This window comes from Callithrix jacchus, chromosome 8, assembly GCF_049354715.1.
Source record: "Callithrix jacchus isolate 240 chromosome 8, calJac240_pri, whole genome shotgun sequence".
NCBI classification, from domain to species: Eukaryota; Metazoa; Chordata; class Mammalia; order Primates; family Cebidae; genus Callithrix; species Callithrix jacchus.
The window spans coordinates 20,181,030-20,207,864 of record NC_133509.1 but is presented as its reverse complement, the minus strand read 5'-3'; the positions used below and the strand labels follow the sequence as shown (position 1 = coordinate 20,207,864).

The following is a 26,835-nucleotide window of genomic DNA, read 5'->3' as shown; positions in this document are numbered from 1 at the left end:
TGTCTCTACTAAAAATACAAAAATTAGCTGGGCATGGTGGCGCACGCCTGTCGTCCCAGCTACTCAGGAGGCTGAGGCAGAAGAATTGCCTGAACCCAGGAGGCTGAGGTTGCGGTGAGCCGATATCGTGTCACTGCACTCCAGCCTGGGTAACAAGAGCGAAACTCCATCTCAATTAAAAAAAAAAAAAAAAAAAAAAAAAGAAAGGTCTTTTAACACTTTGAGGCAAGCCAGCTCCCACTGGGGTGCTTTCCCACAGAGCCCCTCATTCTCGCACCATCTGTTGATTATACCGGTTGCCAGTGTCCCCTCAACCCCTAATCATTTCAGGAAATCCAGAATTATTCCTGTGCTACAGTGCAGCAGGTGTTCCCACCAACCTTTTCTTTTGAGATGGAGTCTCACTCGTTGCCAGGCTGGAGTTTAGTGACACAATCTTGGCTCACTGCAACCTCAGCCTCCTGGGTTCAAGCGATTCTCCTGCCTCAGCCTCCTGAGTAGCTGGGAGTACAGGCGCGTGCCACCATGCCCGGCTAATTTTTTTTGTTTTTTAGTAGAGATGGGGTTTCACCATGTTGGCCAGGATGTTCTCGATCTCCTGACCTCGTGATCTGCCCGCATTGGCCTCCCAAAGTGCTGGGATTACAGGCAGGAGCCACTGCCCCCAGCCCCCTGCCCACCTTATGTGAGCTCAGCTCTAAGTCCCTTTCATTTCCCAAATCGAGTTCCTAATTGAGGAAAAGGACGTCTTGAGATGAATCATCCACTATGCTTAGAAGGTAGTTGTAGTTTTAAGCAGTATTTTCCCGACATTATGTACATTTAAGATTATTAAAGACTTAAGTATTATTTTCTTTCAACTACTGTCTCCCACCTCTTCCTCCCGCTCCCCTGGTGAACTCCCTCCTTCGGGAGCCGGGCACCTGCTGTCTGGGGTTCTGGTCTGCGGTGAGGGGTGACCCCTCTCGGCTCCCTGCTTCTCCAACCCCTGCCCATGGCCCTGGCATCATCAATTTGATGGTTTGCTTATTGCTGGTCTCCAGTCTCTCCTGATGATACTCCCCACCTCTGGCAGGAAGCTGGTTGCAATTGGGAGGGTTGATGGATGAGGCGGGAGTGGGGTGAGGGAAGAGGTGTTTCTTCTTTTATAGAGCCTCGTTCCTGATGCTCATCTTAGAACAAATCTGCAAGACATTCTTGTCTTAGTTCCCAGCTTGAGGTTGGTCATGAGGCATTGTTTCTTTTCTTTTTTTCAAGATGGAGTTCCGCTTTTGTTGCCCAGGCTGGAGTACAATGGCGTGGTCTCCACTCACTGCAACCTCGGCCTCCCAGATTCAAAAGTTTCTCCTGCCTCAGCCTCCTAAGTATCTGGGATTGCAGGTGCCTGCCACCACACCTGGCTTTTTTGTTTTGTTTTGTTTTGAGACAGAGTCTTGCTCTGTGGCCAGGCTGGAGCACAGTGGCGCAGTCTTGGCTCACTGCAACCTCCGCCTCCTGGGTTCAAGTGATTCTTCCGCCTCAGCCTCCCGAGTAGCTGGGACTACAGGCGCGTGCCAAACGCCCGGCTAATTTTTGTTATTTTTAGTAGAGACAGGATTTCACCACGTTAGCCAGGCTTGTCACGAACTCCCTGACCTCAGGTGATCCGCCTGCCTCTGCCTCCCAAAGTGCTGGGATTACAGGTGTGAGCCACCGCACCTGGCCCAGTATCATTTCTTAGGACTGTCATCTTTTGTCTTTCACGTTTACCCCAGGACGTCAAAGGGTCATGGCTACTGAAATGGGAGCGTCCTAGCACCAGAACACTGGGGACCTACCAGGATCCCTGTAAGGAGGAGGGGGGGCTTTGCTGTGTGTGTGTGTGTGTGTGTGAGAGAGAGAGAGAGAGAGAGAGAGAGAGAGAGAGAGAGAGAGAGAGAGAGAAGCCTTTCAACGTGCTCCAGCGCATGAGTCCTCGTCACTGTTTGTCTATCCATCCAAGAGGCAAGCATCTGCTATTGTCGGAAACTGCCCCTGGCATTAGACATTGAGAAAGGAGTGAGAAATTATCTTGTCCCCACTGAACCCACAGGGCCCAGGAAAAGACTGAAACAAATCACGGCAAAATGTGCCAAGAGCTCCACCTAGGGATGCACAGGAGAAACAGCAGCGGCGGGCGCCCAGCACTTAGAATGGCAGAAAAGAGGACTCCATGTAGACCGAGAAGGGCCTCACTGGTAGCTTTCTGCGGCCACAGTCCCAGTGCACAAGACGACATGAGTCCGGAGCTGGAGGCTGTGGCAGACAAGCACCAACCTCCAGCTACGGGGGCACGGACTTCATCCTGAGCCCAATGGAGCGCGGCTAATGGGAAGGATGGGATTTGGGCTTCCTCGACTACACTCTGGCGGCAGAACAGATGAACAGCGTGGCAAAGGGAGCAGTGAGGACACTGTGCTCTGTATTTAGCCCTGACTCTATTATTGCAAGGTCGGACCTCTGGCTGCTGAGGTCACCTATTCCCCGGCCCAGACTCTGGGACACCACGAGGTATCTTACATGGTGAACGCAGTGAGGTGAGGCAGCCCGGGGCAAGTGGGCCTTCGCTGTGAGTGCTGGGGATGGGAGTGGGGAGGCCAGGCCCACACGGGCACTCTACCTGCGCTAACAAGGCGCTGCGGCAGCAGGGGTGTGGCCTGCATTCCATTCGGGGATGGCTGCCAGGGGCCCTCTCTGAATCCTCACGCGACTCAGTCCCGGCAGGGCAGCAGCAGGGGGATGAGAACAGGGACAGGACTCACTTTTGGCGCTGCTGGCGATCCGAACACCTCCTGCAGCCTCCTGGCTAACCGGCCACCCCTCCCTGAGTCCCCCGTAAATGACTGGCTTTACAGTTGTGAAAGCAACAGCGAGATCAGTTAGAGGCTGGGAAGCAGGGGGACACAAGTTTTTTGTTTTGTTTTGTTTTTAAGGATAAAGGAAAACAACTCTTTGACCAGACCAGAATTTGATTGGATTAAAAAAGTGTATTGGATTTCCAATACTAAATAAAAACATGAAATCGTTTTTAAAAAGCCATAGAGTTTACAGCATCAACTACAGAAAAGGCCAAACAAGCGTGTACAGACGCCAGTCCCAGCAGTCCTCCGGGCCCCTCCCACAGGCAGTGCGACGACAGACACAGGTGTTCCAAATCCCCCCGAGGAAGCTGCTGAGCGGCAGCTCGACTAGGACACTACAGGACACACAATGGTTTAGTTTCAAAAATCACAGGAAAATGTAAGAAAATGTATTAAATTGTGAAAAGGTGCAATACAGAATAGCTTTCCTTTTTAATTTAAAAAAACCCCCAACTTTGAACAGTTACTTTATTTAAAAACAGGTCCCTCCCCCACCCGCCCCAATTCTGTGGCAGTGTCCAGGTACCAAGGCCCTGAGGTAACAGAAGCGTCAGGGTTCGTGGGAGGAAATGCCCCAAATACTGAGCCTGTTCTTTGGGCATAAGGTAGTTTCTGGGGAATCTGGCCCTCCTGGTGGCCGGAGTGCTCGGACAGCTCTCTTCAGGATCAGTTTAAGTGCACTGGTTTCCCAGACTCCTGCCTGGTGCCCCCATGTGACCAGCTAGCTCCGCGGCAGGAGTTCCCGCATTGCACCTTTCATTACCCCCCAAATCATAAATACAAAGAGTTCAACTTGCAAAAGAGCAAACGTGATTAAGACATAAAAATGGGAAAGCCCCAAAGTTCAAAGGCAGGTGCCTGGGGTACCCACTGGTGGTTTCAGCAGCTTCTCTCTTCTTGGTTATAGAACTGAAGCCTGATTTACTGTCTACACTGTCTTCTGGGGATCTGTTGGGGAGTAGGGGAAGATGCCTGAGCATCAGTCCTGTATTTTCCATTATTTATTATTAATATGAAAAAAACCACACACCTCAGCTCCTTACCTTTTTAAGAAAAAGAACCTAAGTACTACGTGCAAAGGCAATGGCTTCCATGTGTGGCTGAGCTGCTGGGTCCACCTCAGAAACCTCCAGCGGCTTCATTCTAATCAGGGCTTAGCTGAGCTGCTGGAATAGGGGAGAGGGCAGCTGCCTCTGCTGTTCCTGTCCCTTGCTACTGGAGAAATAATGTTCAGAAAGACGCTGGAAGCCTCAGGGGCTCTGCTTCCTGCAGAGCTCTGCCTTGTCTCGCTCCTGCTAATGCTTTCTCAGAAGGAGCGTGAAGGGTGGAAGAGAGAGCTGGACTGGCTGAAGACTGGAACTAGAGAGGAGGGCCATATGTGGAAACGAAGTTCCTTCCTCAACCTCCAACTTCCCCAGAGAGAACTAGGAACAGCAGCAGGAAAGGGTCTCCATTCTTGCTCTCTGATTTACAGAGCAGGGTTGGCTCTTACCCTATTCTCTGTGACCAGGCAATTAGAAATACAGCACCACAGCATGGACATTCTTACCAGGCTAGGACCAAGACATCAGGGCAGCTAAATCCTCAAACCCACCTATTGCACAGAAGAATTTTAAAACCAGATCCAAATCAAACTCCAGTTGCAACATAGTGACAATAAGGATGGACATGCCAGGAAAGGACAATAAAGAAGATGCTTCCATTCTCTGCAGGCTTCTGGAAGAAAGTACAATGACGGAAACATTCACAGGACCTCAGCAGCCCCTCCATTTCCTATTCCCAACCCCCAGCCCCCGCCCCCTGCCCCAGTACTGAAACTGCACAGAAAGCAACAAACAAGTCTTTTCAATGTTACATTTCATTCAATTCAAATAGATCTGTAATCTCACAGTGATGAGAGGAGAAAGTCAGGCCTTTAATAATTATAATAAAAAAATAATAAAAAAGCTTACAAACAGCAATGCAACATTTCCTCCCCCTCAGAGTGGTGGATTAACAGCTGGCAGAGGATGCAATGACTCAGAATTAAAAAGTAAAAACAAAACCAAAAAACAAGCCACCCCTGGAACAACCCACACTTCAGTGACTTTCCACACACAATCAGAACAAGCCGTCAGATGTCAACCACTGGCGGAGAACACCGCGGACTTCCTTGGTTTTGGATAGTGTTTTTTGTTTTTGAAGGTAAAATAAAATAAGACACAAATAAAATTGTACATAAATGCCAATGTCTACACTCCATAAAGGTGATGCGGTCGCAGCACGAAGACACAGCCTGACCACAAAGTGAAATGTAGGTTGCACTTCTCGCCTCTTCCCTGGACACAAAATTTTGGCCCATGGTGCCCAGTCCTGCAGAGTATCAGCAGGCAAAGGGAAGCTGCCTTGATGTAGGCTTCTTCCAGGCTGACCAGGGGAAGGCGGGTGGCCATGCCTGGAGCCAGCCCTACACAGAGGCGCTGACCAGTCTGCTGGCTCACTCTGTGTTCTCAAGTGCTGTCCTCTCGCACTCTGTACAATTCCTTGTTTTCAAGGCTAAGTTCCAAGACTTCCAGACTCAGGTTTGAAGTCACGTGCTGGTGAAGGCCGTCATGCTGTCGTGATGGCGTTTAGGTCCTTCATTAGTCCTTCCAGGTGGGCCATCTCTTTGGTCAGCTCATCCGGTTCATAGCTCTATGGAAAAGAGAACACTGTTACTGGGCCTGATCTAGGGAGCTGACCAGAAAGGAGAGGCCAAAGCCTCAAGTGGTCAGTGGTCAAATGGCCCCAAAAAACTGGCCTACTAACATGCAGGCTGGCTCAGAAGAGTGGGAAGTAGCAGGATGTACCCGAGGTCACTAGGATCCCGTTTCTTGATAATGCACAATGCCTCTCTCCCAACACACACTCCCCAAGGACACAATGACCCCACAAGCCAGAAGGCCCGCTGTCCCTTCTAGGTCTCTGCCCCAGTCAGCACCGTTGGTATGTCCCTGGATCTCTGGACCCCAAGCTTTCTGCTTAGAAAATCCTGTCCCTGGAAATTAGGAGGCAAAATATTTTTATTGGAGTTTGAGAGTGAAAGATCAAAGAGAGACCCTGGTGATTTTTGTCTCTAGAGCAACCAGTCAAGTACCACCTTCTCCAGCGTCTTGCTCAGAAAGGTCATAAACTGGAACTGAGGGGTGAAAAAGCATATGGATGGTTCAAACCAAGGAGAGAACACCCATGACAGGAGGGACAGAACTAAAAAGCAGGCAGGAGTGGCGGGAAGTAGGGAGAGGGGCCAGTAGCTGGGCTGGTGTGAAAAGCTAAGTTAAGACATTCAAGAGTGGATGTGGGGGCCAGGTGTGGTGGCTGTGGCTCACACCTGTAATCCCAGCACTTTGGGAAGCCAAGGGAGCTAGATCGCCTAAGGCCGGAAGTTTGAGACCAGCCTGGCCAACATGGTGAAACCCCGCTTCTACTGAAAGTACAAAAAATTAGCCAGGTGTGGTGGTAGGCACCTGTAGTTCCAGCTACTCAAGAGGCTGAGGCAGGAGAATCGCTTGAACCCGGGAGGCAGAGGTTGCAGTGAGCTGCGATCATGCCACTGTACTCCAGCCTGGGGGACAGAGCGAGACTCCGTCTCAAAAACAAAACAAAACAAACAAAAAAATTGACTGGATACGGAAAAGAAAGCAGACCAAATCCTCAGCACAGTTCCCGGCTCAGAAAAGATGCTCAAAACGCCCTATCTACTGAATCAATGAGTGCATCTGCTTCATAGTTCTGGGTAGTGAGGCCTGGTGTGCACAGAACATCAGCTTGACCAGCAGTCTCAGGCCCTGAGGCGTGTTCCCAGACAATCTGGCAGGACGGATGGCCCCATGAACTTACACTCTCAGAGTCTTCCAACATCCTTGTGGTCTCCTGCACTTCAGGGGCGCTGGGAACAACCACTGGCATAGGAGGCCGGCTCCTTCCTAGAGTCCCGATGGAGGCAGTCTTCACTGAATGAATGTGATGGTTCAGAGCTGAGGGAAAAGGGCACTGTCAGGTGTGTGGCCAAGCCTGTCTCCCCTAGACCTCATGAAGGCCCTAAGGTCCAAGTGCTGCTTCGGAGTGAGACACACACAGACCCCATGCAGGGATACTGCTATGAAAAGTTACTGAAACGAGGGAAGGAGGGAGACAATGTGGCATTCAAAGGGCCAGAGAAAATAGTCCATTGGCTCTAGAAAACCAATATCCTGGTCCAGTGGTTCTCAGAATGTGGTGGTCCACGAACCCCTGCAAGGTATCTGGGAGGCCAAAGCTCTTTCTTCATAATGGGACATTATTTGCCTTTCCACTGTGTTTGCCTTTGTATTGAGGATACAAAAGCAATAGTGGCTGAGCCACTGGAGACTTAGCACAAATCAAGGCAGTGGTGCCAAACTGTACAGTCATTCGCTGACATGCACTTGCAGTTTAAAAAAAGCCAGTTTCACTCAGAACCATCCTTAATAAATGAGTAAATATTTTTTATTTTACTAAATCTTGACCTTACTGTATGTGACGAAATGCAAAGCATGCATAAAGTACTTCGGCTGCATACAAAGTATGAAAGATTTTGTTTGCTTTTTGTTTTTGTTTTTTTTTTTGAGACAGAGTCTTGCCTTCTTGCCTACACTGGAGTGCAGTGGTACGATCTCGGCTCACTGCAACCCCCGCCTCCTGGTTTCAAGTGATTCTCCTGTCTCAGCCTCCCGAGTAGCTGGGGTTACAGGCATCTGTCACCACGCCCGGTTAACTTTTTGTATTTTTAGTAGAGATGGGGTTTCACCATGTTGGCCAGGCTGGTCTTGAACTCCTGACCGCATGTGATCCAGCCCCCTTGGCCTCCCAAAGTGCTGGGATTACAAATGTGAGCCACGGCACCTGGCCAATAGCTGTCTTAAATAAAGGCACCTGTGATGGTTTGAATGTTGAGTTGAATGTTTTTATCATGGAATACCACTGTTAGTTCAAAGGCAGACAGACAAACTGGTTCTTGAGAAATCTTCTAGAAAAATGAACAAAGTCAGCCTGACAATTCAAAAAACACAATGGATAGTGTTTATTGCCAATGATAAAACTGAAGTTTTAAGTGAAAATTAGAATTCTGGAAAACTTGCACCTGCCACCATGGGCTTAAGAACTTAATATTCACACACGTTGACAATATTAATGAGTATGTTTTTAGATATTGAACAATGAAATGTATTGCTATTTGCAGAATCTGCATAACACAGTGAACCAATATTTTCTAAATGACCCAATATGTGATGTTTTAGTATCATGCATTAAGTGCAAGATAGATGAAGAAATTTTGAAGGAATAAGGTATGACTCGTTCATGGATATGCGTTCAGATTTCATTTTACAAACAAACCTTTAAAAAACTACAACTTGTTGAGTTTTGCTATAGTATCAAAACAGAATATCCACAATTATCTGAAAAGGTTATAAAAATACTCTTCCTTTTTCCAATTACATATCTGTGAGGCCAGATTTTCTTCTTATATTTCAACCAAAACACCATATTGCAACAGATTGAATGCAGAAGCAGATAGGAAAATCCAGCTGTCTTCTATTAAGCCAGACATTAAAGAGATTTGCAAAAAATAAAATGACTCTTCTCACTACGTTTTTGTTTGAAAATAGTTGCATTTTACAAAAATATGCTAGTTATTGTAACACGATTGCTTTCTTAATGAATAAAATACTTTAAAAATGTCTTAGTTTTCATTTTAATATGGTAAATATTGATAGATATAACCCATATGAAGAAAAGCTTTTATGTGCTCAATAGCTTTTAATATATAAAGGGGTACTGAGGCCAGAACATTTGAAAACCACTGACTTATTCTAAAATAAATGAACATAATAGAGAACAATTTGGAAGAGCATAAAGCAAGCACGCTTCTGAGGTCAGGGGACTGTTACTGAGCTTGTGGATTTGGATAAATGACTTCTCTTCATGGGGTTCCTTTCCCTATCCTGAGGTTCATTCTGGTTTCACCACCCTGTGAGTCCAAGCCTTGGCCTCCCTGGTCCCTTCTCTAGCTTGTAGGGCCCTTATGAAGTGAGGTGATTCCAGGGGGCTGGAGAGACTAGATCTGTCACCCATTCCTATGCCACTGGATTTACGACCAACAGTGCTGCACAGAAAACACAATTCAAAAGGGCAGCCCTTGCTCCCCAGCAAATTATTCTCTGGTTTGTAAATGTTCCCAAAGGAGGGGAGCCCGTAAACTTCCTGGGTGGGGCAAGGGCACATTGCTACTCTAACTGAATTGCTGCGATAGGCTTGACGGATATTTGCTTTGCTATACCTCAAAGAAGGGGTGACTCTGTCCCAAGCTTGAGCCAAGGGTCCCTCCAGGTGTGCTGCCATCCTCACTCACCTTGCTGGGATAGTAATGGTGTGCTTGGCAATGCAGGATCATAGGTGGGAGGTCCTGGAGGCGGGATTGCCGGCACGGCGAAGCTCTTCAATGGGTGGGAAGGGCGAACGTGGGCGGTGGGAAGACTCTGGCCTGAATCTTCCTCTTGGGAGCTGGCCAAGTAAGAGGAGCTGGTAGCACCTTCAGGGTCCTGGTGATCAGTGCAGCATGTTTGAGACGAGGAGGCTGGCATGGTGTCAGTGCTGGGGGTATTTCGAACAGATTCTACAGCAGGAAAATCTAAATGTTAGCATTTCTTTTGCCATTAAACATGTGAAAGTCCCCGAGTTTTGGCTACTTCCTGGGGTTCCCTAAACCAGCTCCATAAGCACTTGTGATCAGTGCTAGTCCAAGAGAACATGGATTAGCACCACTGCCAGGGATAAGAATGGACTAGTCTAAAAGAGTCTCAAACAATTTTGTACACGGACCAGCTATTCCAGTTTTTCACCTCACAGCTAAGTGGTCACAATTTAAGGTTCTCCTCAATATTTATTATGGAGCACATGTAAAGGTTTTTGAGACTACTAAGATAGTAATATATAAATAAGTGTAAAAGAAAATTTAAAACTTCACTCACTGGGATCTTGGAGAGTGGCCTTTCATAGACAACCATGGCTGATCACCAAGGCTGGTGGGGTACCTGACAGTGGCCAGAGAGGCTGACAAGGCCTGGTGGTCACTGCAGGACAGGCCAATGGCATAGGCTTCATGCCCTCAGGGACTGTGTGTGGCCTCACAGCAAAAACCCCACTGCTCAAGTGAGAACTGGACAATGAACCAGCCCAGAAGTCTACACACAGCTTTCAGATCATGCCAAGTGAAGGGTGTTTTTGATTCAGAGAAAGAAATGAGGGTAGATTAGCCTGGAGAAGGGAAGGCCCAGGAAGAACATGGTAACAATTTCAAAATATAAGAAGGGGCAGAGTTGTTGTGGAAGGCAGCACAGCAGGGTAGAAAAGCAGGGACTCTGGAGTGAGACAGACCTGGACTCTCTAATCTTTGCATACTAACTGGGTGAATTTGACAAAGTCACTGAGTATCTCTGAGTCTCAGTTTCTTCATCTACAAAAAAGGGAGAATAACACATAATTCTTTGAGGATTAAATGAGATGTATGTAAAGTGCTGGACACAGTGCTCGAATATATGATAAGATTCTTTTCTTTGTAAATTATTGGGTGCTTACTTTAAGCCGGGCACTATGCTAGCTGCTTTATATTCATTAGCTCACTCCATCCTCAAAGTAACTCAGAAGGCACTGGGAGGCTAAGCAAATTGCCCATTTGCACAGTTAGAACTAGCAGGGCGGAATCTGAATCCCTGCCTTCTGACTTCCATACGCACGCTCTGGACCACCACACACCTTTCCACACCTAGTACCACTTGCCCCCACTCTGTGGGACAGAAGCAGCACCAAGGCCTGGGGAGACCACATGAGGAAGCCCTTTGCAAAAGCGTGAGCTGGTGACCACCTTCCCCACCCATGAGGAGAGGCAGGGAGGACACAGCTCAGGGCAATGGACTATAACAGATATGCTGAAGGCCTCTTCTGGAGTCCTCAACCTTAACAAGTACAGTAGTCTCCCTTATCCACTTTTTCAATGGTTTCAATTACCTGTGGCCAACTGCTGTCTAAAAATTTAAATGAAAAATTCCAGAAATAAATAATTCATAAGCTTTACATCGTGCACCGTTCTGAGTTGTGTGATGAAATCTTATGCCACTCCACTGGGGATATGCATTATCCCTCAGTCCAGCCTATCCACACTGCGTACGCTACCTGCCCTTAAGTCACTTAGTAGCTGTCTTGGTTATCAGACGGAGCAAACAGATATAAAGGGTTCATTACTACATGTGATTTCAGGCCTCCACTGGGGTCTTGGAATGTATCCTGTAGATGGGGACACTGTAAAGCATGAGCAATCTGCAGAAATCCAACACATTTCCATGCCTTTGTTGCTGAGGTGGCAGTGAATATGTCCCATTGGGCTCTGAGGAGTCAGGCCACTAGTCATGAGTGCCACCTCCGATCTTGGATCCACAGATGAGGAACTCACACACCCTCCCCAAGTATGCCTGGCTATGTTGGCCCTACGAGGCTTAGGTCACTTCTCACCCCCTAAATGGGCATGCTGAGGCTCTCTTCTAGGCTTACTCAACATAGCCATCCCCATGGTGGGGCACCCGGTGGCCCCCCTCTGTGTGATCCTGGGTGGGGCAGAAGATGGTTAAGAAGGATAGCAGGGAGGAGGACAGAGAAGAGTAGACTCATGTTCAGACCGTGTCAGCCTGTATGGCAGGTATGTTAGGTCAGTTCTGGGCACACAGGCCTCCCTGACTGCCTCAACAGTCTGTAACTGGATATATAAGCTTCTGAGGGCCAAAGAAATGGTGTAGAAGGTGAAAAAGGAAAATGGTGTTGCCTATAGGAATCAGAGCTCTGCCCTGTAACCACAGACCAGGGCTGCCCTGGACACCTCCAAGGGGCCCCAGGCATGTTGCTGTCTTCATGAAGGGTGCTCCCTGACACTGCAAAACCACTGGCCTGCTCAGAATCCATGCTGTAAGTAAAATTCCTGCTGTGGCAAGGGGCCTACTTCCTGACTGACTTGCCTCTTAGAGCTGTTAAAGATACACAGAGTTTACACTGCCCAAGTGACTGGACAAGAGGAAAGTGCTTTTCCAGTGTCAAGTGGTGGTTACATGGTGAATATTCCTTACAGCAGAGACTGGCCCTGCCTAGCCCGCATGGACCGAGCTGTGGCAACACTTGAGCTCTAGAGACATAAGAGCTCAGAAAAGTACAATAGTGAAAAAGAGCTGTGATCATTTTTGGATACTTGCTCTACATTTCAAATCGGTCTTCAGTGTGTCCATCACTTTAGTTTTACCTTCTTTTATCCAACTGGTCATCAAAGCATGGGCTCTCTTGGTAATGCAAATTATTCTTTCTGCCTCTCTTCACTTTCTGCCTAGGTCCATAAAGAAGGGAACGTTTACTAACACTGGATCACAAGGGAGAGGGCTGGGTAGGAGCTGCCATGCGTCTCTCCAATCCCCAAACCTGTCCTATTCTGGAGGAAGGAGGAGGGGGCTGATTAGATTGGGAGGTGCCTGCCATCCACTAAGACAGGACCACATCCTAGAGTGTGAGATTCCTTGGCCTTAAAAATGGAGCAACAGGGTTGGGCATGCACTAAACCTCCTAAGAGTGGGTGCAAAGGCTGCTTTCTGGTTCTCTGGTTTATTTGAGACTATGTCTATAAGGCAGACTGGCTCTCATGCAGCTGGCTGAAGTAACTGTCTGTCTTGTAAACCATCTTTCCTAAAGGCAGGGCTCTAAATTGGGATTTGGAGGGAGATAGTAGAAAGGGCAAATTTATTTTTATTTATTTATTTACTTTTTTTTTTTTTTTTTGAGACGAAGTTTCGCTCTTGTTACCCAGGCTGGAGTGCAATGGCGCGATCTCGGCTCACCGCAACCTCCACCTCCTGGGTTTAGGCAATTCTCCTGCCTCAGCCTCCTGAGTAGCTGGGATTACAGGCACGCGCCACCGTGCCCAGCTAATTTTTTGTACTTTTAGTAGAGATGGGGTCTCGCCTTGTTGCCTAGGCTGGTCATGAACTCCTGGGCTCAAGCAATCCTCCTGCCTCGGCTTCTGAAAGTGATAGAACTACAGGCATGAGCCACCTTGCTCAGCCTGGAAGGCCAAATTTAGATGTGAGTTCAAGAAGCATTCTCCAAACCAGGGAATAACTCTGGGAGTAGATAATGTTGGGAATTATTGGGCACCCTTTAATAAGGCTTGATCTTCATTTGATGTTTGGGGTATGTTTATGATTCATGAAAACTTAAAAGAATGGGGACCAGGTGCAATGGCTCACGCTTGTAATCCCAGCACTTTGGGAGGCCAAGGCAGGTGGATCACTTGAGGTCAGGAGTTTGAGACCCCGTCTCTACTAAAAATACAAAAATCAGCCAGGTGTGGTGGTGTGTGTCTATAATCCCAGCTACTCTGGAGGCTGAGGCAGGAGAATTGCTTGAACCTAGGAGGTGGAGGTTGCAGTGAGCCAAGATAGCGCCACTGTACTCCAGCCTGGGCAAGAGAGTGAGACTCCATCTCAAAAAAAAACAAAAACAAAAAAACCCCACCAAAACAAAACAAAACAAAAAAACTCAAAGGAATGGGGGTATAGGAACCCAAACTTCTAGCATAAAGTTTTGAGGTTCTTTTAAAATGGAACTCATTAGAAATTCCCTTATTCCCCAGACCAGCAAAACTCAATTCTATCAGTAATGTAATAATTATTAATAGGCAAATTTCAAATGATGGAAAAATAATATGTTAAATATATGGGAAGTTACTAGAATTGCCGTTTAAAACTAAGAGGATGAAAATTAATTTTCAATTAGTGAAGAACAATATTTATGCCACTTGTTGTCCCCACACCTTCGCCATTTCCTCCTTAAAACTGTTTGATAATGTGGTTTCCCAAGGTTTCCAAACTGGGACATGTTTATCTAGCAACATACTTCTTTAAATACACTACAGATTGTTATGCCAATGTCCTGTTTCTTCAGAGAGGATCTATTCCTGTGCATCCTTTCCTAATTTTAATAATCCTGAGGTTTATATCAGGCACACATCCTGGTGGTGGTCCCACTGCCCCTTGGATGTCATCTGCACTTCAGTCCACAGTGGAAGTACCCTGTACGTAACAAGTAACCTTCGGACCCACCCAATGTTAGGGTGACTGCCAGGCAAAGGCAACCACTAGTGTCTGAAATCACCCAGGATGAGTTTTTCTTTCAAATTAGAGGATTAAAAGAAATAAAGAAATAAATTGGAAAAAAGGCTGAGTTAAAGTGCAAGTTTATGGAACAAGGGATGCTTATGTGATTAGAGATACTGTTTTTACTAAAAGGAAACCTTGTACTGAACATTTAAAACCTAGGTGGAAACATGGGGTGAATTTTACAGAAACAAATTTGAGTCAGTCACAGAAATGTTATGCTAAGTAAATAAAACAGAAAACTTCCAAATCCCTCTTCTAAGTAGGGCAAGTCCTTCCCCATTTCCGCTTGCCAACTCTTTTGGAATGGTTTCCATCTGGGCTTGATCCTCATCTCTCACCTGTGGAATTGGCCCTGTCTGAAAGGGACATGGATGTGCCAATGGGCCATGGGCTGCCCGGGTGGTAGAGGTGACTGCGAGCTGGAGAAGCGAGGCTGCTGGAGTGGAAATGATGGTGAGGGTTATCGAGGGAATGGATGGGATGGGCACTAATCACAGCTGTGAATGAACACAAGACAAAGAAATGCTTAACATGCTTGCACAAACACACACAAATCACAGTTTAAGAGCAAAGTCACCCCGTTCCCACCTCCCATAAAATCCAACCACTCCCTTGGTTTTTTGGTGGCAGCTGGCTAGATCTGGTCAATTAGACATTGATTTTTACCTTTTTTTTTTTTTTAATGAACATACTATTTTGCATATGTCTACATATGTATAGAAAAAAAGGTCTGAGGAATATTTGCTGAAATGTTAACAGTGATTATCCTGCAGGGAAGAGTGGTCAGGATTAAAATGTTGTTTTTTGGCTTGCCTGTATTTTCCAATTCTACTATAATAAACATGGATTGCATGAGCTGTTACAAATATCTATTTGAATATGTCACAAAATACAAATCCATAAGTCAACACATAATAAATTCAGTTTCTATTATTTCTGTCCTGCTAACAGGATAGAAGGAAGTCCCTTCTTTTTCCAGTATATTCCTAATTCATTCTGCCTTTGTTAAAACTGCTGAGTGAGGCATTTAATGGGTGTTTAGGCCAAATAAATAAGTAGCTGTTTAATCGGCTTTCATGCCTTAAAATAAATGCAAATGAAATTGAACTCTGATGGTCCCATCTAGTACTAAAAGCATGAACCACAGGCTGATGGCACCATCTTTTTATTGCTTCTAGTCTGGGGACTCAGCCATATCCATCTGCATTTAAGAGAATAAATGGCTCTTTCCTTCCCACACTAGCTAAGGATTCAATTCACTGCATTCAGCGAAATAATCTGAAATTTCCACACAGATTTTACCTACTACTTTCTATGAAGATAGAGATTCCATGTACAACTTTCTGTGAGGCTTCATTATCCATCTGAGATGGAAACAGACAAAATCAGAAACACAGAGTCTGGAAATAAACTTTTCTTAGGAACTCCCCTGGAGTGGTTGTAGAAATGGTACATTTAAGGTCAAGATAACCAGCTCTACCCCCACCAAACAGGCACATAGGCCAAAGCTGAGTAGCAATACAGGGAATCTTTTTTCTCTAAACAAAGGCTTCATAAACTTCATAATACAACTTAATTAACACTTAGTGGCCTACTGAAAAGTCTTCTGTCCCCAGGGATCTCCCTAAGGTCTTTGTGGGGCTATTCAACCTCACTTTGGCTAAGAGAAATCTCGGTCAATAAAATGGATGCCTTTACTTTCCAGCTATCCCTTGTCCTGGCCACAAGCAAGTAAGCAGGTGGCATGACTGGGACCCTGGAGCACGGCTGCCCTTTCCCTTCTCACGGCTTCAGGAGCAGAACCGGGGCTTTCCCTCAGGTGCTGCTCTTAGGGACCAGAGGCTCCAGGTTGTGCCCAGGAAGAGAACACGACACAGGAAAGCTGTCTGAGGAGGGCTCTCAGGGTAACTGGGGAGTCAGTAACTCCTTTGGGGGAAGACAGGTAGTTTTTAGAAGTGGGTGCTTCAGACTCACTGTTTTCCAGAATTCAGGCTGCGGTAGGGGGAATAAACCTGATTTTTACCTAGGAAAGTATGATTTGAGAGCATTCGAGGACTCTCACAAAGGAAAAAGAAAATTGACTTTTTTTCTTTATAAGGCATTTCTAGTCTTTGTAGATAAGTAAATTAAAAAATAAAGCAGTGCTAATGTGCCTGGCTAGAATATAGTAAGAAATCAGCACTGTTAGCTGACTCTGAACTCAGTGCTTTGCTGCAAGGCCTTGGATGAAACCATGTCCTAGCCCAGCAAGCCCTTCCTAGCACTGCTCAGTCATTTAAGACCAGGGCAGGTGGACGGTGGGTGATGGCACCTGCATTACTCCGGGACTCAGAGCTCAGGGAATACTAGCTTGTGAAACAGAACTGTGGCCATGTGGATTTTAAAACCAGCATCTTAAGTGGATCATAAAGACCGTAAGTGGATCTAGCTGCAGGTTCTTAAAAGATTCCACTTACCCACCCAACTATTAAGGCACAAATTAAGTAATATCATATATTCGTGCAAACTCCTTCCCCAACATCAAGAAAAGAAGAATGACATCAACTGGACAATATATCTTTTTCACTTAACATATTTAAAACTAATACATCTAGAAATAAAGATAGTAAAATTTTACAAGTTTTCAAACTAAGCCAGTTCAGGTAGGAACTGAAGTCTTACACAAACAAAGCAGCAGCAGTGCTACCATCTTCTTTATCAATCAGAGGCAACTGGAATGGATCAATTTACTCTTTCTGGGTATGTGTATCTGTAAACCTGGGAACCCCATCCAGGGCGCCTCTTATAAGAGGGAAACCATGGCTTTCCCCCTCATGCTTCCAAGTCCAGGCCTTTCTTTCCATCAAGGACCACAAGCATAAGCTACTCTGTCTGGAAATTACCTATTAACAAATAGGGTGTTTACTCTTTCAGAGCTGACTTTTGTAATCCAGCATCCTACATGTTTGTCTACAATGAGTGTCTGTGGGAGAGGGAAAGGGCGTGCAGACATCCACATGCTTGGAGCATCCACCAAAAGACTGGGGACATGAGGAACTTTTCCAAGTGCATGATGCCATGGTGCACCTCTTGGAATGTATGATATCCATGGCTATTAAATATCATCATTTGTTGACAGATGGCTGAGAGTTCCCTGAACTGTGAGCCCCACTGTGCTAGTTAGTCTGAAAGGCTTCTCTTTCTTGAAAAGAGAACAAGCAGTTTGAAAGAATTGGTTTGTACCATTGCTTTCTGTTTTAATCATGATATTTAACTTATTCTGAATTTCAACTATTATTTAAAAAGGCTTGGCTGGGTGCAGTGGCTCACGCCTGTAATCCCAGCACTTTGGGAGGCCGAGGTGGGCGGATCACCAAGTCAGGAGACCGAGACCATCCTGGACAATATGCTGAAACCTTGCCTCTACTAAAAATACAAAAATTAGCTGGGTGTGGTGGCACGCGCCTGTAGTCCCAGCTACTCGGAAGGCTGAGGCAGAATTGCTTGAACCTGGGAGGCAGAGGTTGCAGTGAGCCGAGACCATGCCACTGCCCTCCAGCCTGGCAACAGAGTTAAGACTCCATCTCCAAAAAAAAAAAAAGAGGCTCAGAAACTTTTTTTTTTTTTTTGAGATGAAGTTTTGCTCTTGTTGCCCAGGCTGGAGTGCAATAAGCACAATCTTGGCTCACTGCAACCTCTTCAGGGTTCAAGTGATTCTTCTACCTCACTACCACACCCAGCCAAGGCTCAGAAACCTTTATGCTTATCAAAGTGAGGCATGAATCAAGAATGAAAAATATTGTTTAAAAAATTCCGGCTGGGCGGGTGCAGTGGCTCATGCCTGTAATCCCAGCACTCTGGGAGTCCAAGGCTGGCGGATCACCTGAGGTCAGGGATTTGAGACCAGCCTGGCCAACATGGTGAAACCCCATCTCTACCAAAAACTCAAAAAATTAGCCAGGCATGGTAGCACATGCCTGTAGTCCCAGCTACCCAGGAGGCTGAGGCAGGAGAATAGCTGGAACCTGGGAGGCAGAGGCTGCAGTGAGCTGAGATTGCACTGCAGCCTGGGTGACAGAGCAAGATTCTGTCTCAAAAAAAAAAAGAAAAAAAATCCAGCCAGGTGCAGTGGCTCACGCCTATAATGACAGTACTCTGGGAGGCCGAGGCAGGTGGATCACCTGAGGTTAGGAGTTTGAGACCAGCCTGGCCAACATGGTGAAACCCCATCTCTACAAAAAATACAAAAAAACTTCCAGGCACGGTGGCAAGTGCCTGTAATCCCAGCTACTTGGGAGGCTGAGGCAAGAGAATTGCTTGAACCTGGGAGGCGGAGGTTGCAGTGAGCCGAGACTTCGCCACTGCAATCCAGCCTAGGCGACAGAGTAAGACTCTGTCTCAAAAAAAAATCCATACTGTAAACCTAAAGCTATTCTAAAATACAAAGTCCACTACTTTTATATAATTTTATTATTTTAATTAATTAATTAATTTAGAGACTGGCTCTTGCTCTGTTGCCTAAGCTGGCGTGCACTGGTATAAAATCACAGCTCACTGCAACCTTAAATCCTGGGTTCAAGCAATCCTTCCACCTAAGCCTCCTCAGTAGCTGGGTTGTGTGCCACGATGCCTAGCTTTTAAAAAAACACAATTTTTTTTTTGAGATGGAATCAGAATCTCACTCTGTCACCCAGGCTGGACTGCAGTGGCACGATCTCAGCTCACTGCAACCTCTGCCTCCCAGGTGCAAGTGATTCTTGTGCCTCAGCCTCCTAAGTAGCTAGGGCTACAGACATGCACCACCACACCCGGCTACTTTTTGTCATGGCTAATTTTTAATTTTTTGTAGTGATGGGGTCCTACTTCATTGCCCAGGCTGGTCTAGAACTCCTGGCCTCCAGCGATCCTCCCACCTTGGTCTCCCCAAACACTAGGATTATAGGTGTGACCACCTTGCTTGGCCTTCAAATCTATTAATTAAAAAAACAATTCCACAGGTGCTCATCAGCACTGATGCCAGGAAGCATAATGAAAACTTGTAACATCGGGCCATCCTCAGCCCGTCTGGAGGGAGGCTTTCCCATCTCTCCCACAGAGATATGATACACCTTTAGGGAGACTGGTTACTTCCCTATTCCTGGGAAACTGGTGAAATTGGCTTTTCCACTTAAAACATAAAGACACTAGCCTCAAGAATAGTATTTGTTGCAAAATACGGCAAGTGTTTGGTATTTCTTCCTTCAAGGTGTCAAAGCTTTGGTAGACTATCTTTGTGTGAGAATCAAGGGAAGTCAAAAAGATCATTTATAGTTGTTCCCCTACATGACTGGACAGATTGGAAGCACTGAGGAAAAGCGAAGCTTCTACTTACGCTGGGGTGGCTGGGAGTCAAAGGGCATCATCATTTTTGGTCTCATTCCCCGCCTTCCAGCCAGTGTAGACATGCTGTCCTCTGACTCATGCCCTAGATGTTAAATGTGGAGGTTAGTTACAAGCATGCGCCCTACGCCACTGAGCAGCCTCAACGGTAAAACACTTCTAGTAGGGGATTCAGAATTCACAGACAACATAATGGGGACAAGACGTTTCTGCAAGAAGTGAAATAAAGAGGAAAATGATCGTTAGAGCATCACAGGAGTTTCTGCTGAATCAATGTGGACGTCACAATGCTGCCCACCACACTTCATATGGTGTCTGCAAGAACATCCAGCCCAAGAACATTCTGAATGCCACAATGCTAGCTGGACCAGCTAAAGACACACAATGAAATGCACAGACATGGGCTATCTTGCCTCAAATGCTTGACTGTCACACTGCTGAAGCCTGATGAGAGACTTAAAAGAGCTACAAGATTGTCTTGTATGGGTACAGAACCTCTCCCCCATAACAACCTAGCCATTCTTTAGCATATGTTAATGCATCTGATAACACATATTTCTTTAAGTCTGATCTCATATATGAATCACCAAATGAAGGCAACCTCAGGAAAAAAAAGGATTTAAAATGCAGTCTCCTAACATTTGAGAAAAAATTCTGCACTTAAAATGGTACCTCTGTATGAATTTCGCCTTTGATGTATATTGCTGTCCAGGGAGTTGTCAACTGGTGTGATATCTTGAGAGTTTCGAGGGATTGGAGTATCAGTCATGATAGGGTTTGGGTCTGGAGACTTATCAATGGGTTTCAGCTCCAGTCTCTCATGATGGATCCAGAGATCTGGAGGTTTCACATCTTTGGAATTCCCTTTGTACTTATGAGAGCCATTCACGGATTTGCAGGCAGCTCGTTTCCTAGGCACAAAGTTAAGAGGAGCTTTTAAAAAGTAACTCGTTTGAGCATATTCATCAAAAGGCTTGAGTGATTAAAACTGCCTTTCTGAGAGATGTTTCAAGCAAAGGCAAAAACTAAAAACATACCCACCCCCCGCAACAACAAGTTTGCTCCTGCGAAGAGTAAATGTATTTCTATCTTGTCCACATGTATTTAGAGATACTTACTAGGGTATGTTTGAATCCTGCCTTGTGATTTTTTTTGACTGTTAAAAGGTTAACATAGCATTTTTCGTTACATAATCTCTAAACCAGAAGGTTCATCCACCAGTTTCCAATTAGAGCAATGTAGAAACATAACAATGGATTAGAGGGAAAGTCTATGGCTTATAAAGGAGGGAGGGAACAATTTGTTGCTTTTTTTTTTTGAGACAGAGTTTCACTCTTGTCACCCAGGCTAGAGTGTAATAGCATGATCTCAGCTCACTGCAACCTTGGCCTCCTGGGTTCAAGTGATTCTTCTGCTTTGGCCTCCTGAGTAGCTGGGATTACAGGTACTTACCACCACACCCAGCTAATTTTTGTATTTTTAGTAGAAATAGGGTTTCACCATGTTGGCTAGGCTGGTCTTGAACTCCCGACCTCAGGTGATCCACCCGCCTCGGCCTCCCAAAGTGTTGGGATTACAGCTGTGAGCCAGTGTGCCTGGCCAGAACAACTTTTAAGGCTGCCAAACTATGACTACCAACTAGGTAGAGTCAAGAATGGGGACAACAATGTCTGCTTCTCTGTGCTTTAGCTTCTCCACTTTCTCTCTTACTTACTCCTATAAGGACATACTGGGTACCCAGGATATGCCGGACCCCTTGCTAGACTGCCGTGCCCTCAGAATTTTTGGATGAGTGAAGAATACAGATGTTGAACTATTATTTTTAAATGCTCTGAGCTTAATGAAATGTCAAGTGTTAGAGCAACTTCTTAATAGTTCGATCTAAGCTGAACAGGAAAAACCTAGAGGAAGAAGTGACATTTAAGCTAAGACCTAAAGGGAACAGAAAGTACATTCCAGGTGATGAAATCAGCTTATGTCAAAACGCTAAAGCAGACAGCAATGGCCTGGTGGGATATTAGAAGGACTTTAAGAAATCCTGAGTGGTGGGGACATAGCGAACCTTGCAGAGAATGATGTGAAATAATACTGGAAAGGTAGTCAGGGACCAGATCATAAAGAGCTTTTAGAGCAAGCTAAGAGTCTGAACTTCCATTTGTCAGTAATGAGAAACCATTCAATGGTTGTAAGCAAGAGAGTAAGGAGATCACTTCTGAGTTAAAACTTTACACCAGCTGTGATGTGAAGAATGGCTCTGTGGGTGGGGGACAGAAGAGGAGACCAGCTAGGATGCTACTGGAATCTCAGCCACGACAGATGGTGGTGTGGGACAGTGGGAATATAGGCAAGAGGCAGATGGGAAAGTTATCTGGGAGGAGACACAACAGGTCTGCCTCCCAAATAACTGGATGTAAATAAATGGATGTGGGGGTAAAGACGAAAGGAGTGCAGGATGATGCTAAGGTTTCTGGTTTAAGCCACTTAACATTGGGAATAAAGGAGCAGAAGCAGGTTTGCCTGGAAAGATGATGAATTATGTTGTGGGCATGCTGAATTTGAAGTGTCTCTGAGAGATTCAAGAGGAAATGTTGAAGAGGCAACTGCGTGTGCAAGTCTGATACTCAGAAGAGGCAGGTCTTGGCTGGAGACAGAAATACAAGAGTAGTTGGAATGCTGACGCCATGGGAGCAGATGAAATCACCTGGGGAGAACACAGAAGAAGAGAGTAAGTCCAGGCCCAGGCCCTGAGGAGTGTCTGTATTTGATGGCTAGGTAGACAGGAGGGCCTATGAAAACAAAAACAGAAACAAAACATGCTGTCATGGATACAAAAGAAAATGTTTCCAGAAGGAACAGGTGACTGTGTTAAATGTCACTGAGAGACTAAGACGAGAACTGAAAAATGTTCTTTGCCTTTAGCAATATGGAGGTCACTGGTGACATCCACAAAAGCAATTCTGGTGAAGTCGTAGGGGCAGAATAAAGATTAGAATGGACTGATGCATGGGTAGGCAGCAAACAGATATATGAGTATAAGCAAGTAATCAAGGAATTCCGTGGTGAGGGAGAAGGAAGGTTTGTAAGGAGCCAGTGATAAGGACCATACAGGGGGTGGGGGGTGTTTATAATTATAATTATTCCTTAAGCTGGAAGAAGTTAGAGCATACTTAAATACTGAAAAGGCAGCCAATAATGAGTAAGAGGTCAGCTATGCAGGAGAGAGGAAGAATTGAAGGTAAAAGGTCTTCGAAAAATGGAAGACAATGAGATTCAGGGGCTAAAGGGTAAAACTGGCTTTAAACAGGGGAAGTACACTTAGGAGGGAGGAGGAAACAATGATTACCAATGTAGAAAGGCTTCAGATTTGATGGCAGTGTGCTGAGGCAGTTCTCATCTGATGGCTTCTAAGGAGAAGCCCACTCATCTGTTGCCAGTTGGGGGCTAAGGGGGAATGTTTTGAGAACCAACAAGGGTTTAGATTCTCTAAATGCTCTGTCAATTTTGAGGTTGTAAGACTGTATAAACAGCTACCATCTAAATGAACCTCAGGAATTACAGAGGAAGAAAAGTAATAAGAAAAGGTCACTTATATTTTTCAATAGCCAATGGAATACTTGCAAAACAGATCACTGGAGAAGTGGGTGAGGGGAAAGCCCTCTGATAGAATGATTTTCAACAAAGGGACCCAAATCTGTAGGACATGCCAATACAGAGAATAGAACCAATTACCAACTCATCTTCTTACTCTCAATCTGAAGACTGAGTACCTTATTTTTAAAATTGACTTTGAGCCCCAGGGATGGTGGCTCATGCCTGTAACCCCAGCACTTTGGGAGGCTGAGGCAGACAGATCGTTTAAGGTCAGAAGTTCAAGACCAGCCTGACCAACACAGCAAAACTCCATCTCTACTAAAATACAAAAATTAGCCTGGCACTGTAGCAAATGCCTGTAATCCTAGCTACTTGGGAGGCTGAGGCAGGAGAATAATTTGAATGCAGGAGGCAGAGGTTGCAGTGAGCTGAGATCCTTTCACTGCACTCCAGCCTGGGCAACAGAGCAAGACCCTGCCTAAAAAAATTTTACTTTAAATTTGGAGTCTTCCAAAGCACTAAGGAATTCTCTGTCATTTTGGTTTTCATATTCTTTTAATAAAAGAATAATAAAGATCCCAATATTTCTAAAACTAGATATAAAATCAAGTTAATATAGATAAATGTGAAATGCCAAATAAAGAGGCTTGAAGAAAGTTCTAGAGTAGAAAAAAAATGTAGTCTTTGAGTCTTTAAAAATAATAGCTTTCCACTATTAAAAGTAGACGGCTGGGTGCAGTCACTCACGCCTGTAATCCCAGCACTTTGGGAGACCGAGGGGCCAGATCATTTGAGGGTCGGAGTTCGAGACCAGTCTGGCCAACGTGGTGAAACCCTATCTTTACTTAAAAAATACAAAAATTAGGCTGGGCATGGTGGCTCATGTCTATAATCCCAGCACTTTGGGGGGGCCGAGGTGGGCGGATCATTAGGTCAAGAGATTGAGATCATCCTGATCAACATGGTGAAACCCCATCACTACTAAAAAAAAAATACAAAAATTAGCCAGGCATGGTGGCATGTGCCTGTAGCCCCAGCTACTTGGGAGACTGAGGCAGAAGAATCACTTGAACTGGGAGGCGGAGGTTGCAGTGACCCAAGACTGTGCCATTGCACTCCAGCCTGGTGTCAGAGCGAGACTCTATGTCAAAAAACAAAACAAAACAAAACAAAACAAAAACTAGCTGAGCATGGTTGCAGATGCCTATAATCCCAGCTACTCAAGAGGCTGAGGCAGGAAAATCACTTGAACCCATGAGGTGGAGATTGCAGTGAGCTGAGAAGATGCCACTGCACTCCAGCCTGGGCGACAGAGTGAGACACCATCTCAAAAAAAAAGAAAAAAAAGGAAGAACTGTAAGAGGCAGTGGCCAGAGGCTTATAAAAGAAGCCTCCATTTTCTTGAAAAAGTGACAGAGTACAAGCTATGGATAGCTATCTCATTTGGGCAAAAGAAAGAGCAATTTAAAATATCACATAACCTACAAAAAAATGACATAAAGTTATTACCAGTAGCAATTACAAGGTAGCCTGTACTTGCCCAGTACAGTGAAAATGAACACATTTATGATTATTAAACACATGCATCCTTGCCTTGGGCAGACGAAGTCTGCATGGATAATCACACAGGCATGAATTTCTCTTTCTCTTGTGGAGCAACACCCCCATCTTATGATCTTTCAAGATATTGCAACTAAAGTCATTTTAGCATCCTTTTTATGGTTTGCTATTAGGAATAACTCAGGAGTCCCCCCATTTTTTTTCTATCTGTTTTGCTAACCAGGTATTTGAGCTGAATGTAATTTAGGATCAAGGATTCTTCCAAGTGCAGGAGTGGACAGTATTAGCAAACACCACACAACCTTGAGGGAATAGGTTGCTTGTCCATATGGCAGTATCAGTAACTGAGCCCCCTTGCTATCTGCACTTAGACCATTAGCCACAAGTCTCAAAATCCCAGAAGAATTCAAGGCTAGCAGCCATTTAATCTCTCTGGGAAACTGATAAATTGATCCTTTCCTGTTCATTAAGGCAACCCCACCCCCACACCCACCCTCTACACTCCGTAGCGCTTCTTTAAAAACGTTCTTAAACTTAGATTTAGAATGACAGGCTTATGGTGTTCTTCCACTGGGCTGGCATCTGTGCTGTGACACAGCCTAAGAATGCCCACAGATGCCTGTGCATCGGGTTCACTATGGGCATGTACAGACGGTGCTCCAAAAGGGTGACCAGCAATGCCAGACACTTACCACTTTCCTCACCATATCTATGCTCTAGTTGGCTAAATTAACTTTATCTACATGGCAATCCTGCTGCGTTTTCTGGATTCCAGCTGGGTTTGGCTAATACTAGGCACTAGCAAGAGGCTGGAGGGTAGGAAGTGTTTCTTTTTTTTGCCACTGTCCTTTGGGAAGAGGCTGGCTATGGCCATATGCTCTAGCTCCCACCTTGCTCTTGTCAGGAAGCCTTCTCCTACTGTTTCAGATCTTTGAAAATAGCTCTCTCCTCTTACCCTTTCAGTCCCAAGGATGATGGTGTCTTATTGTTGCTGCTAGCCCCTGAATATCCCACTAGTTTTCCCTAACCTCACCTATGACTTGGTAAATTACCTCTGTTGAAATCCTTTTAAATGTGCCACCTCTTTTCTGCCAGGACGCTGACTGATACACACAAGAGGACCCGCTTCCCATTTTCTTTGAAAATATTTGAAATTCCTTTTCATGTATTTTTATGTCTTAACTTTGAGTACCACTCCGCATACAGAAGTCACACAGAAGCAAAAGATGTCAAAAATCTACGGGTGCATTTGAGGTTTCTTACTTTTTCTGGTGAGACGTGGTGCGACGGGTACAAAAGACAGCGATAATCACAACCACCACGATGGTGATGACGCCAACAGAAACAATTATGACCAGCAGCATGTTACTGTCCAGAGGAGAGGTGGGGCTCCCGTGAGGGCTGTTACTGCCTGCAGAGGAGAAATGGTATATCTGTTAGTGTTAGAGAATCTGAAACACGCATACTATCAAGCTACAGAACCACTGATATCTCACGTGAACTTCTTCATAATACTCACTGCTCTGCCTTATGTAAAAGCGCTGCGTGAACCTGGCTCTCTCTTCTAGATGACGAGCTCCTAGACAGCTAAGAGTCTGTCCTATCAACAGTGCTCAAGACAGAGCCTGCTCAAAGACAGTGCTTAATTAAAACTTCTCAAATTGTACTGAACATTCAAGAGCTTTCAAAGGTTGAGATATACTTAGACGGATAAAGAATCTTGCCTCTCTGATGTCTCGTGATAAATAAACTCATCTTGTAAAGCACCACTTATAAACCATTTAGTTTTCTGGTTTTCAAAACCATTTAAAAATGTTCATTCATACAAAGCAAAGGTTTTCCTCAACATACAGATATCTGAGATCATAAAAACTGCATGCAAAGGCTGTTTCTGTAAATACACAGCCTATGCAGAGTTAATTCTCTTATTCAACTTCAAGAAACAGTGGGTCTGAAGTATGACAAACACTTTCTGAATGGCTACTGTGCGTCAGTCATTGCTCTAGGTACTAGGGGTGCAATGGTGAACAACAAAGATGTGAATGTTTGGGGGGGGAATGGGGCAAACGATAAATAAGAAATTATTAGTTTCTTATTTACTAGTTTCACATGAATGGTCTGAAAAAAAGAAAACGACGGGATATGATACAGTGTCTGGGTAGCTAATTTAAATTGAGTGGTTAGAAAAAGCTTCTCTGAGATGGCATTGAGTTGAGATCTGA

General features: G+C 45.3%; 1 protein-coding gene across 35 annotated transcripts in view; it reads right to left on the bottom strand.

Moving 5' to 3' along the window:
- Positions 1–2,985: 2,985 nt before the first annotated feature.
- NEO1 (neogenin 1) overlaps positions 2,986–26,835 on the bottom strand; it is a 244,174-nt gene continuing 220,324 nt past the window's right edge. For 9 of the 35 annotated variants that reach the window (XM_078333622.1, XM_009005211.5, XM_009005212.5 and 6 more), the window contains 7 exons: positions 25,877–26,024; positions 20,135–20,373; positions 19,455–19,547; positions 14,443–14,601; positions 9,268–9,531; positions 6,738–6,874; positions 2,986–5,552 (listed from right to left, as the gene is read on the bottom strand). In XM_078333622.1, the coding sequence (XP_078189748.1) occupies positions 5,469–5,552; positions 6,738–6,874; positions 9,268–9,531; positions 14,443–14,601; positions 19,455–19,547; positions 20,135–20,373; positions 25,877–26,024 (1,124 nt within the window). In that variant the 3' untranslated portion in view covers positions 2,986–5,468. The remainder of the gene's footprint in view (positions 5,553–6,737; positions 6,875–9,267; positions 9,532–14,442; positions 14,602–19,454; positions 19,548–20,134; positions 20,374–25,876; positions 26,025–26,835) is intronic. The other 26 variants (XM_009005217.5, XM_078333607.1, XM_078333610.1 and 23 more) reach the window with 5 other exon arrangements.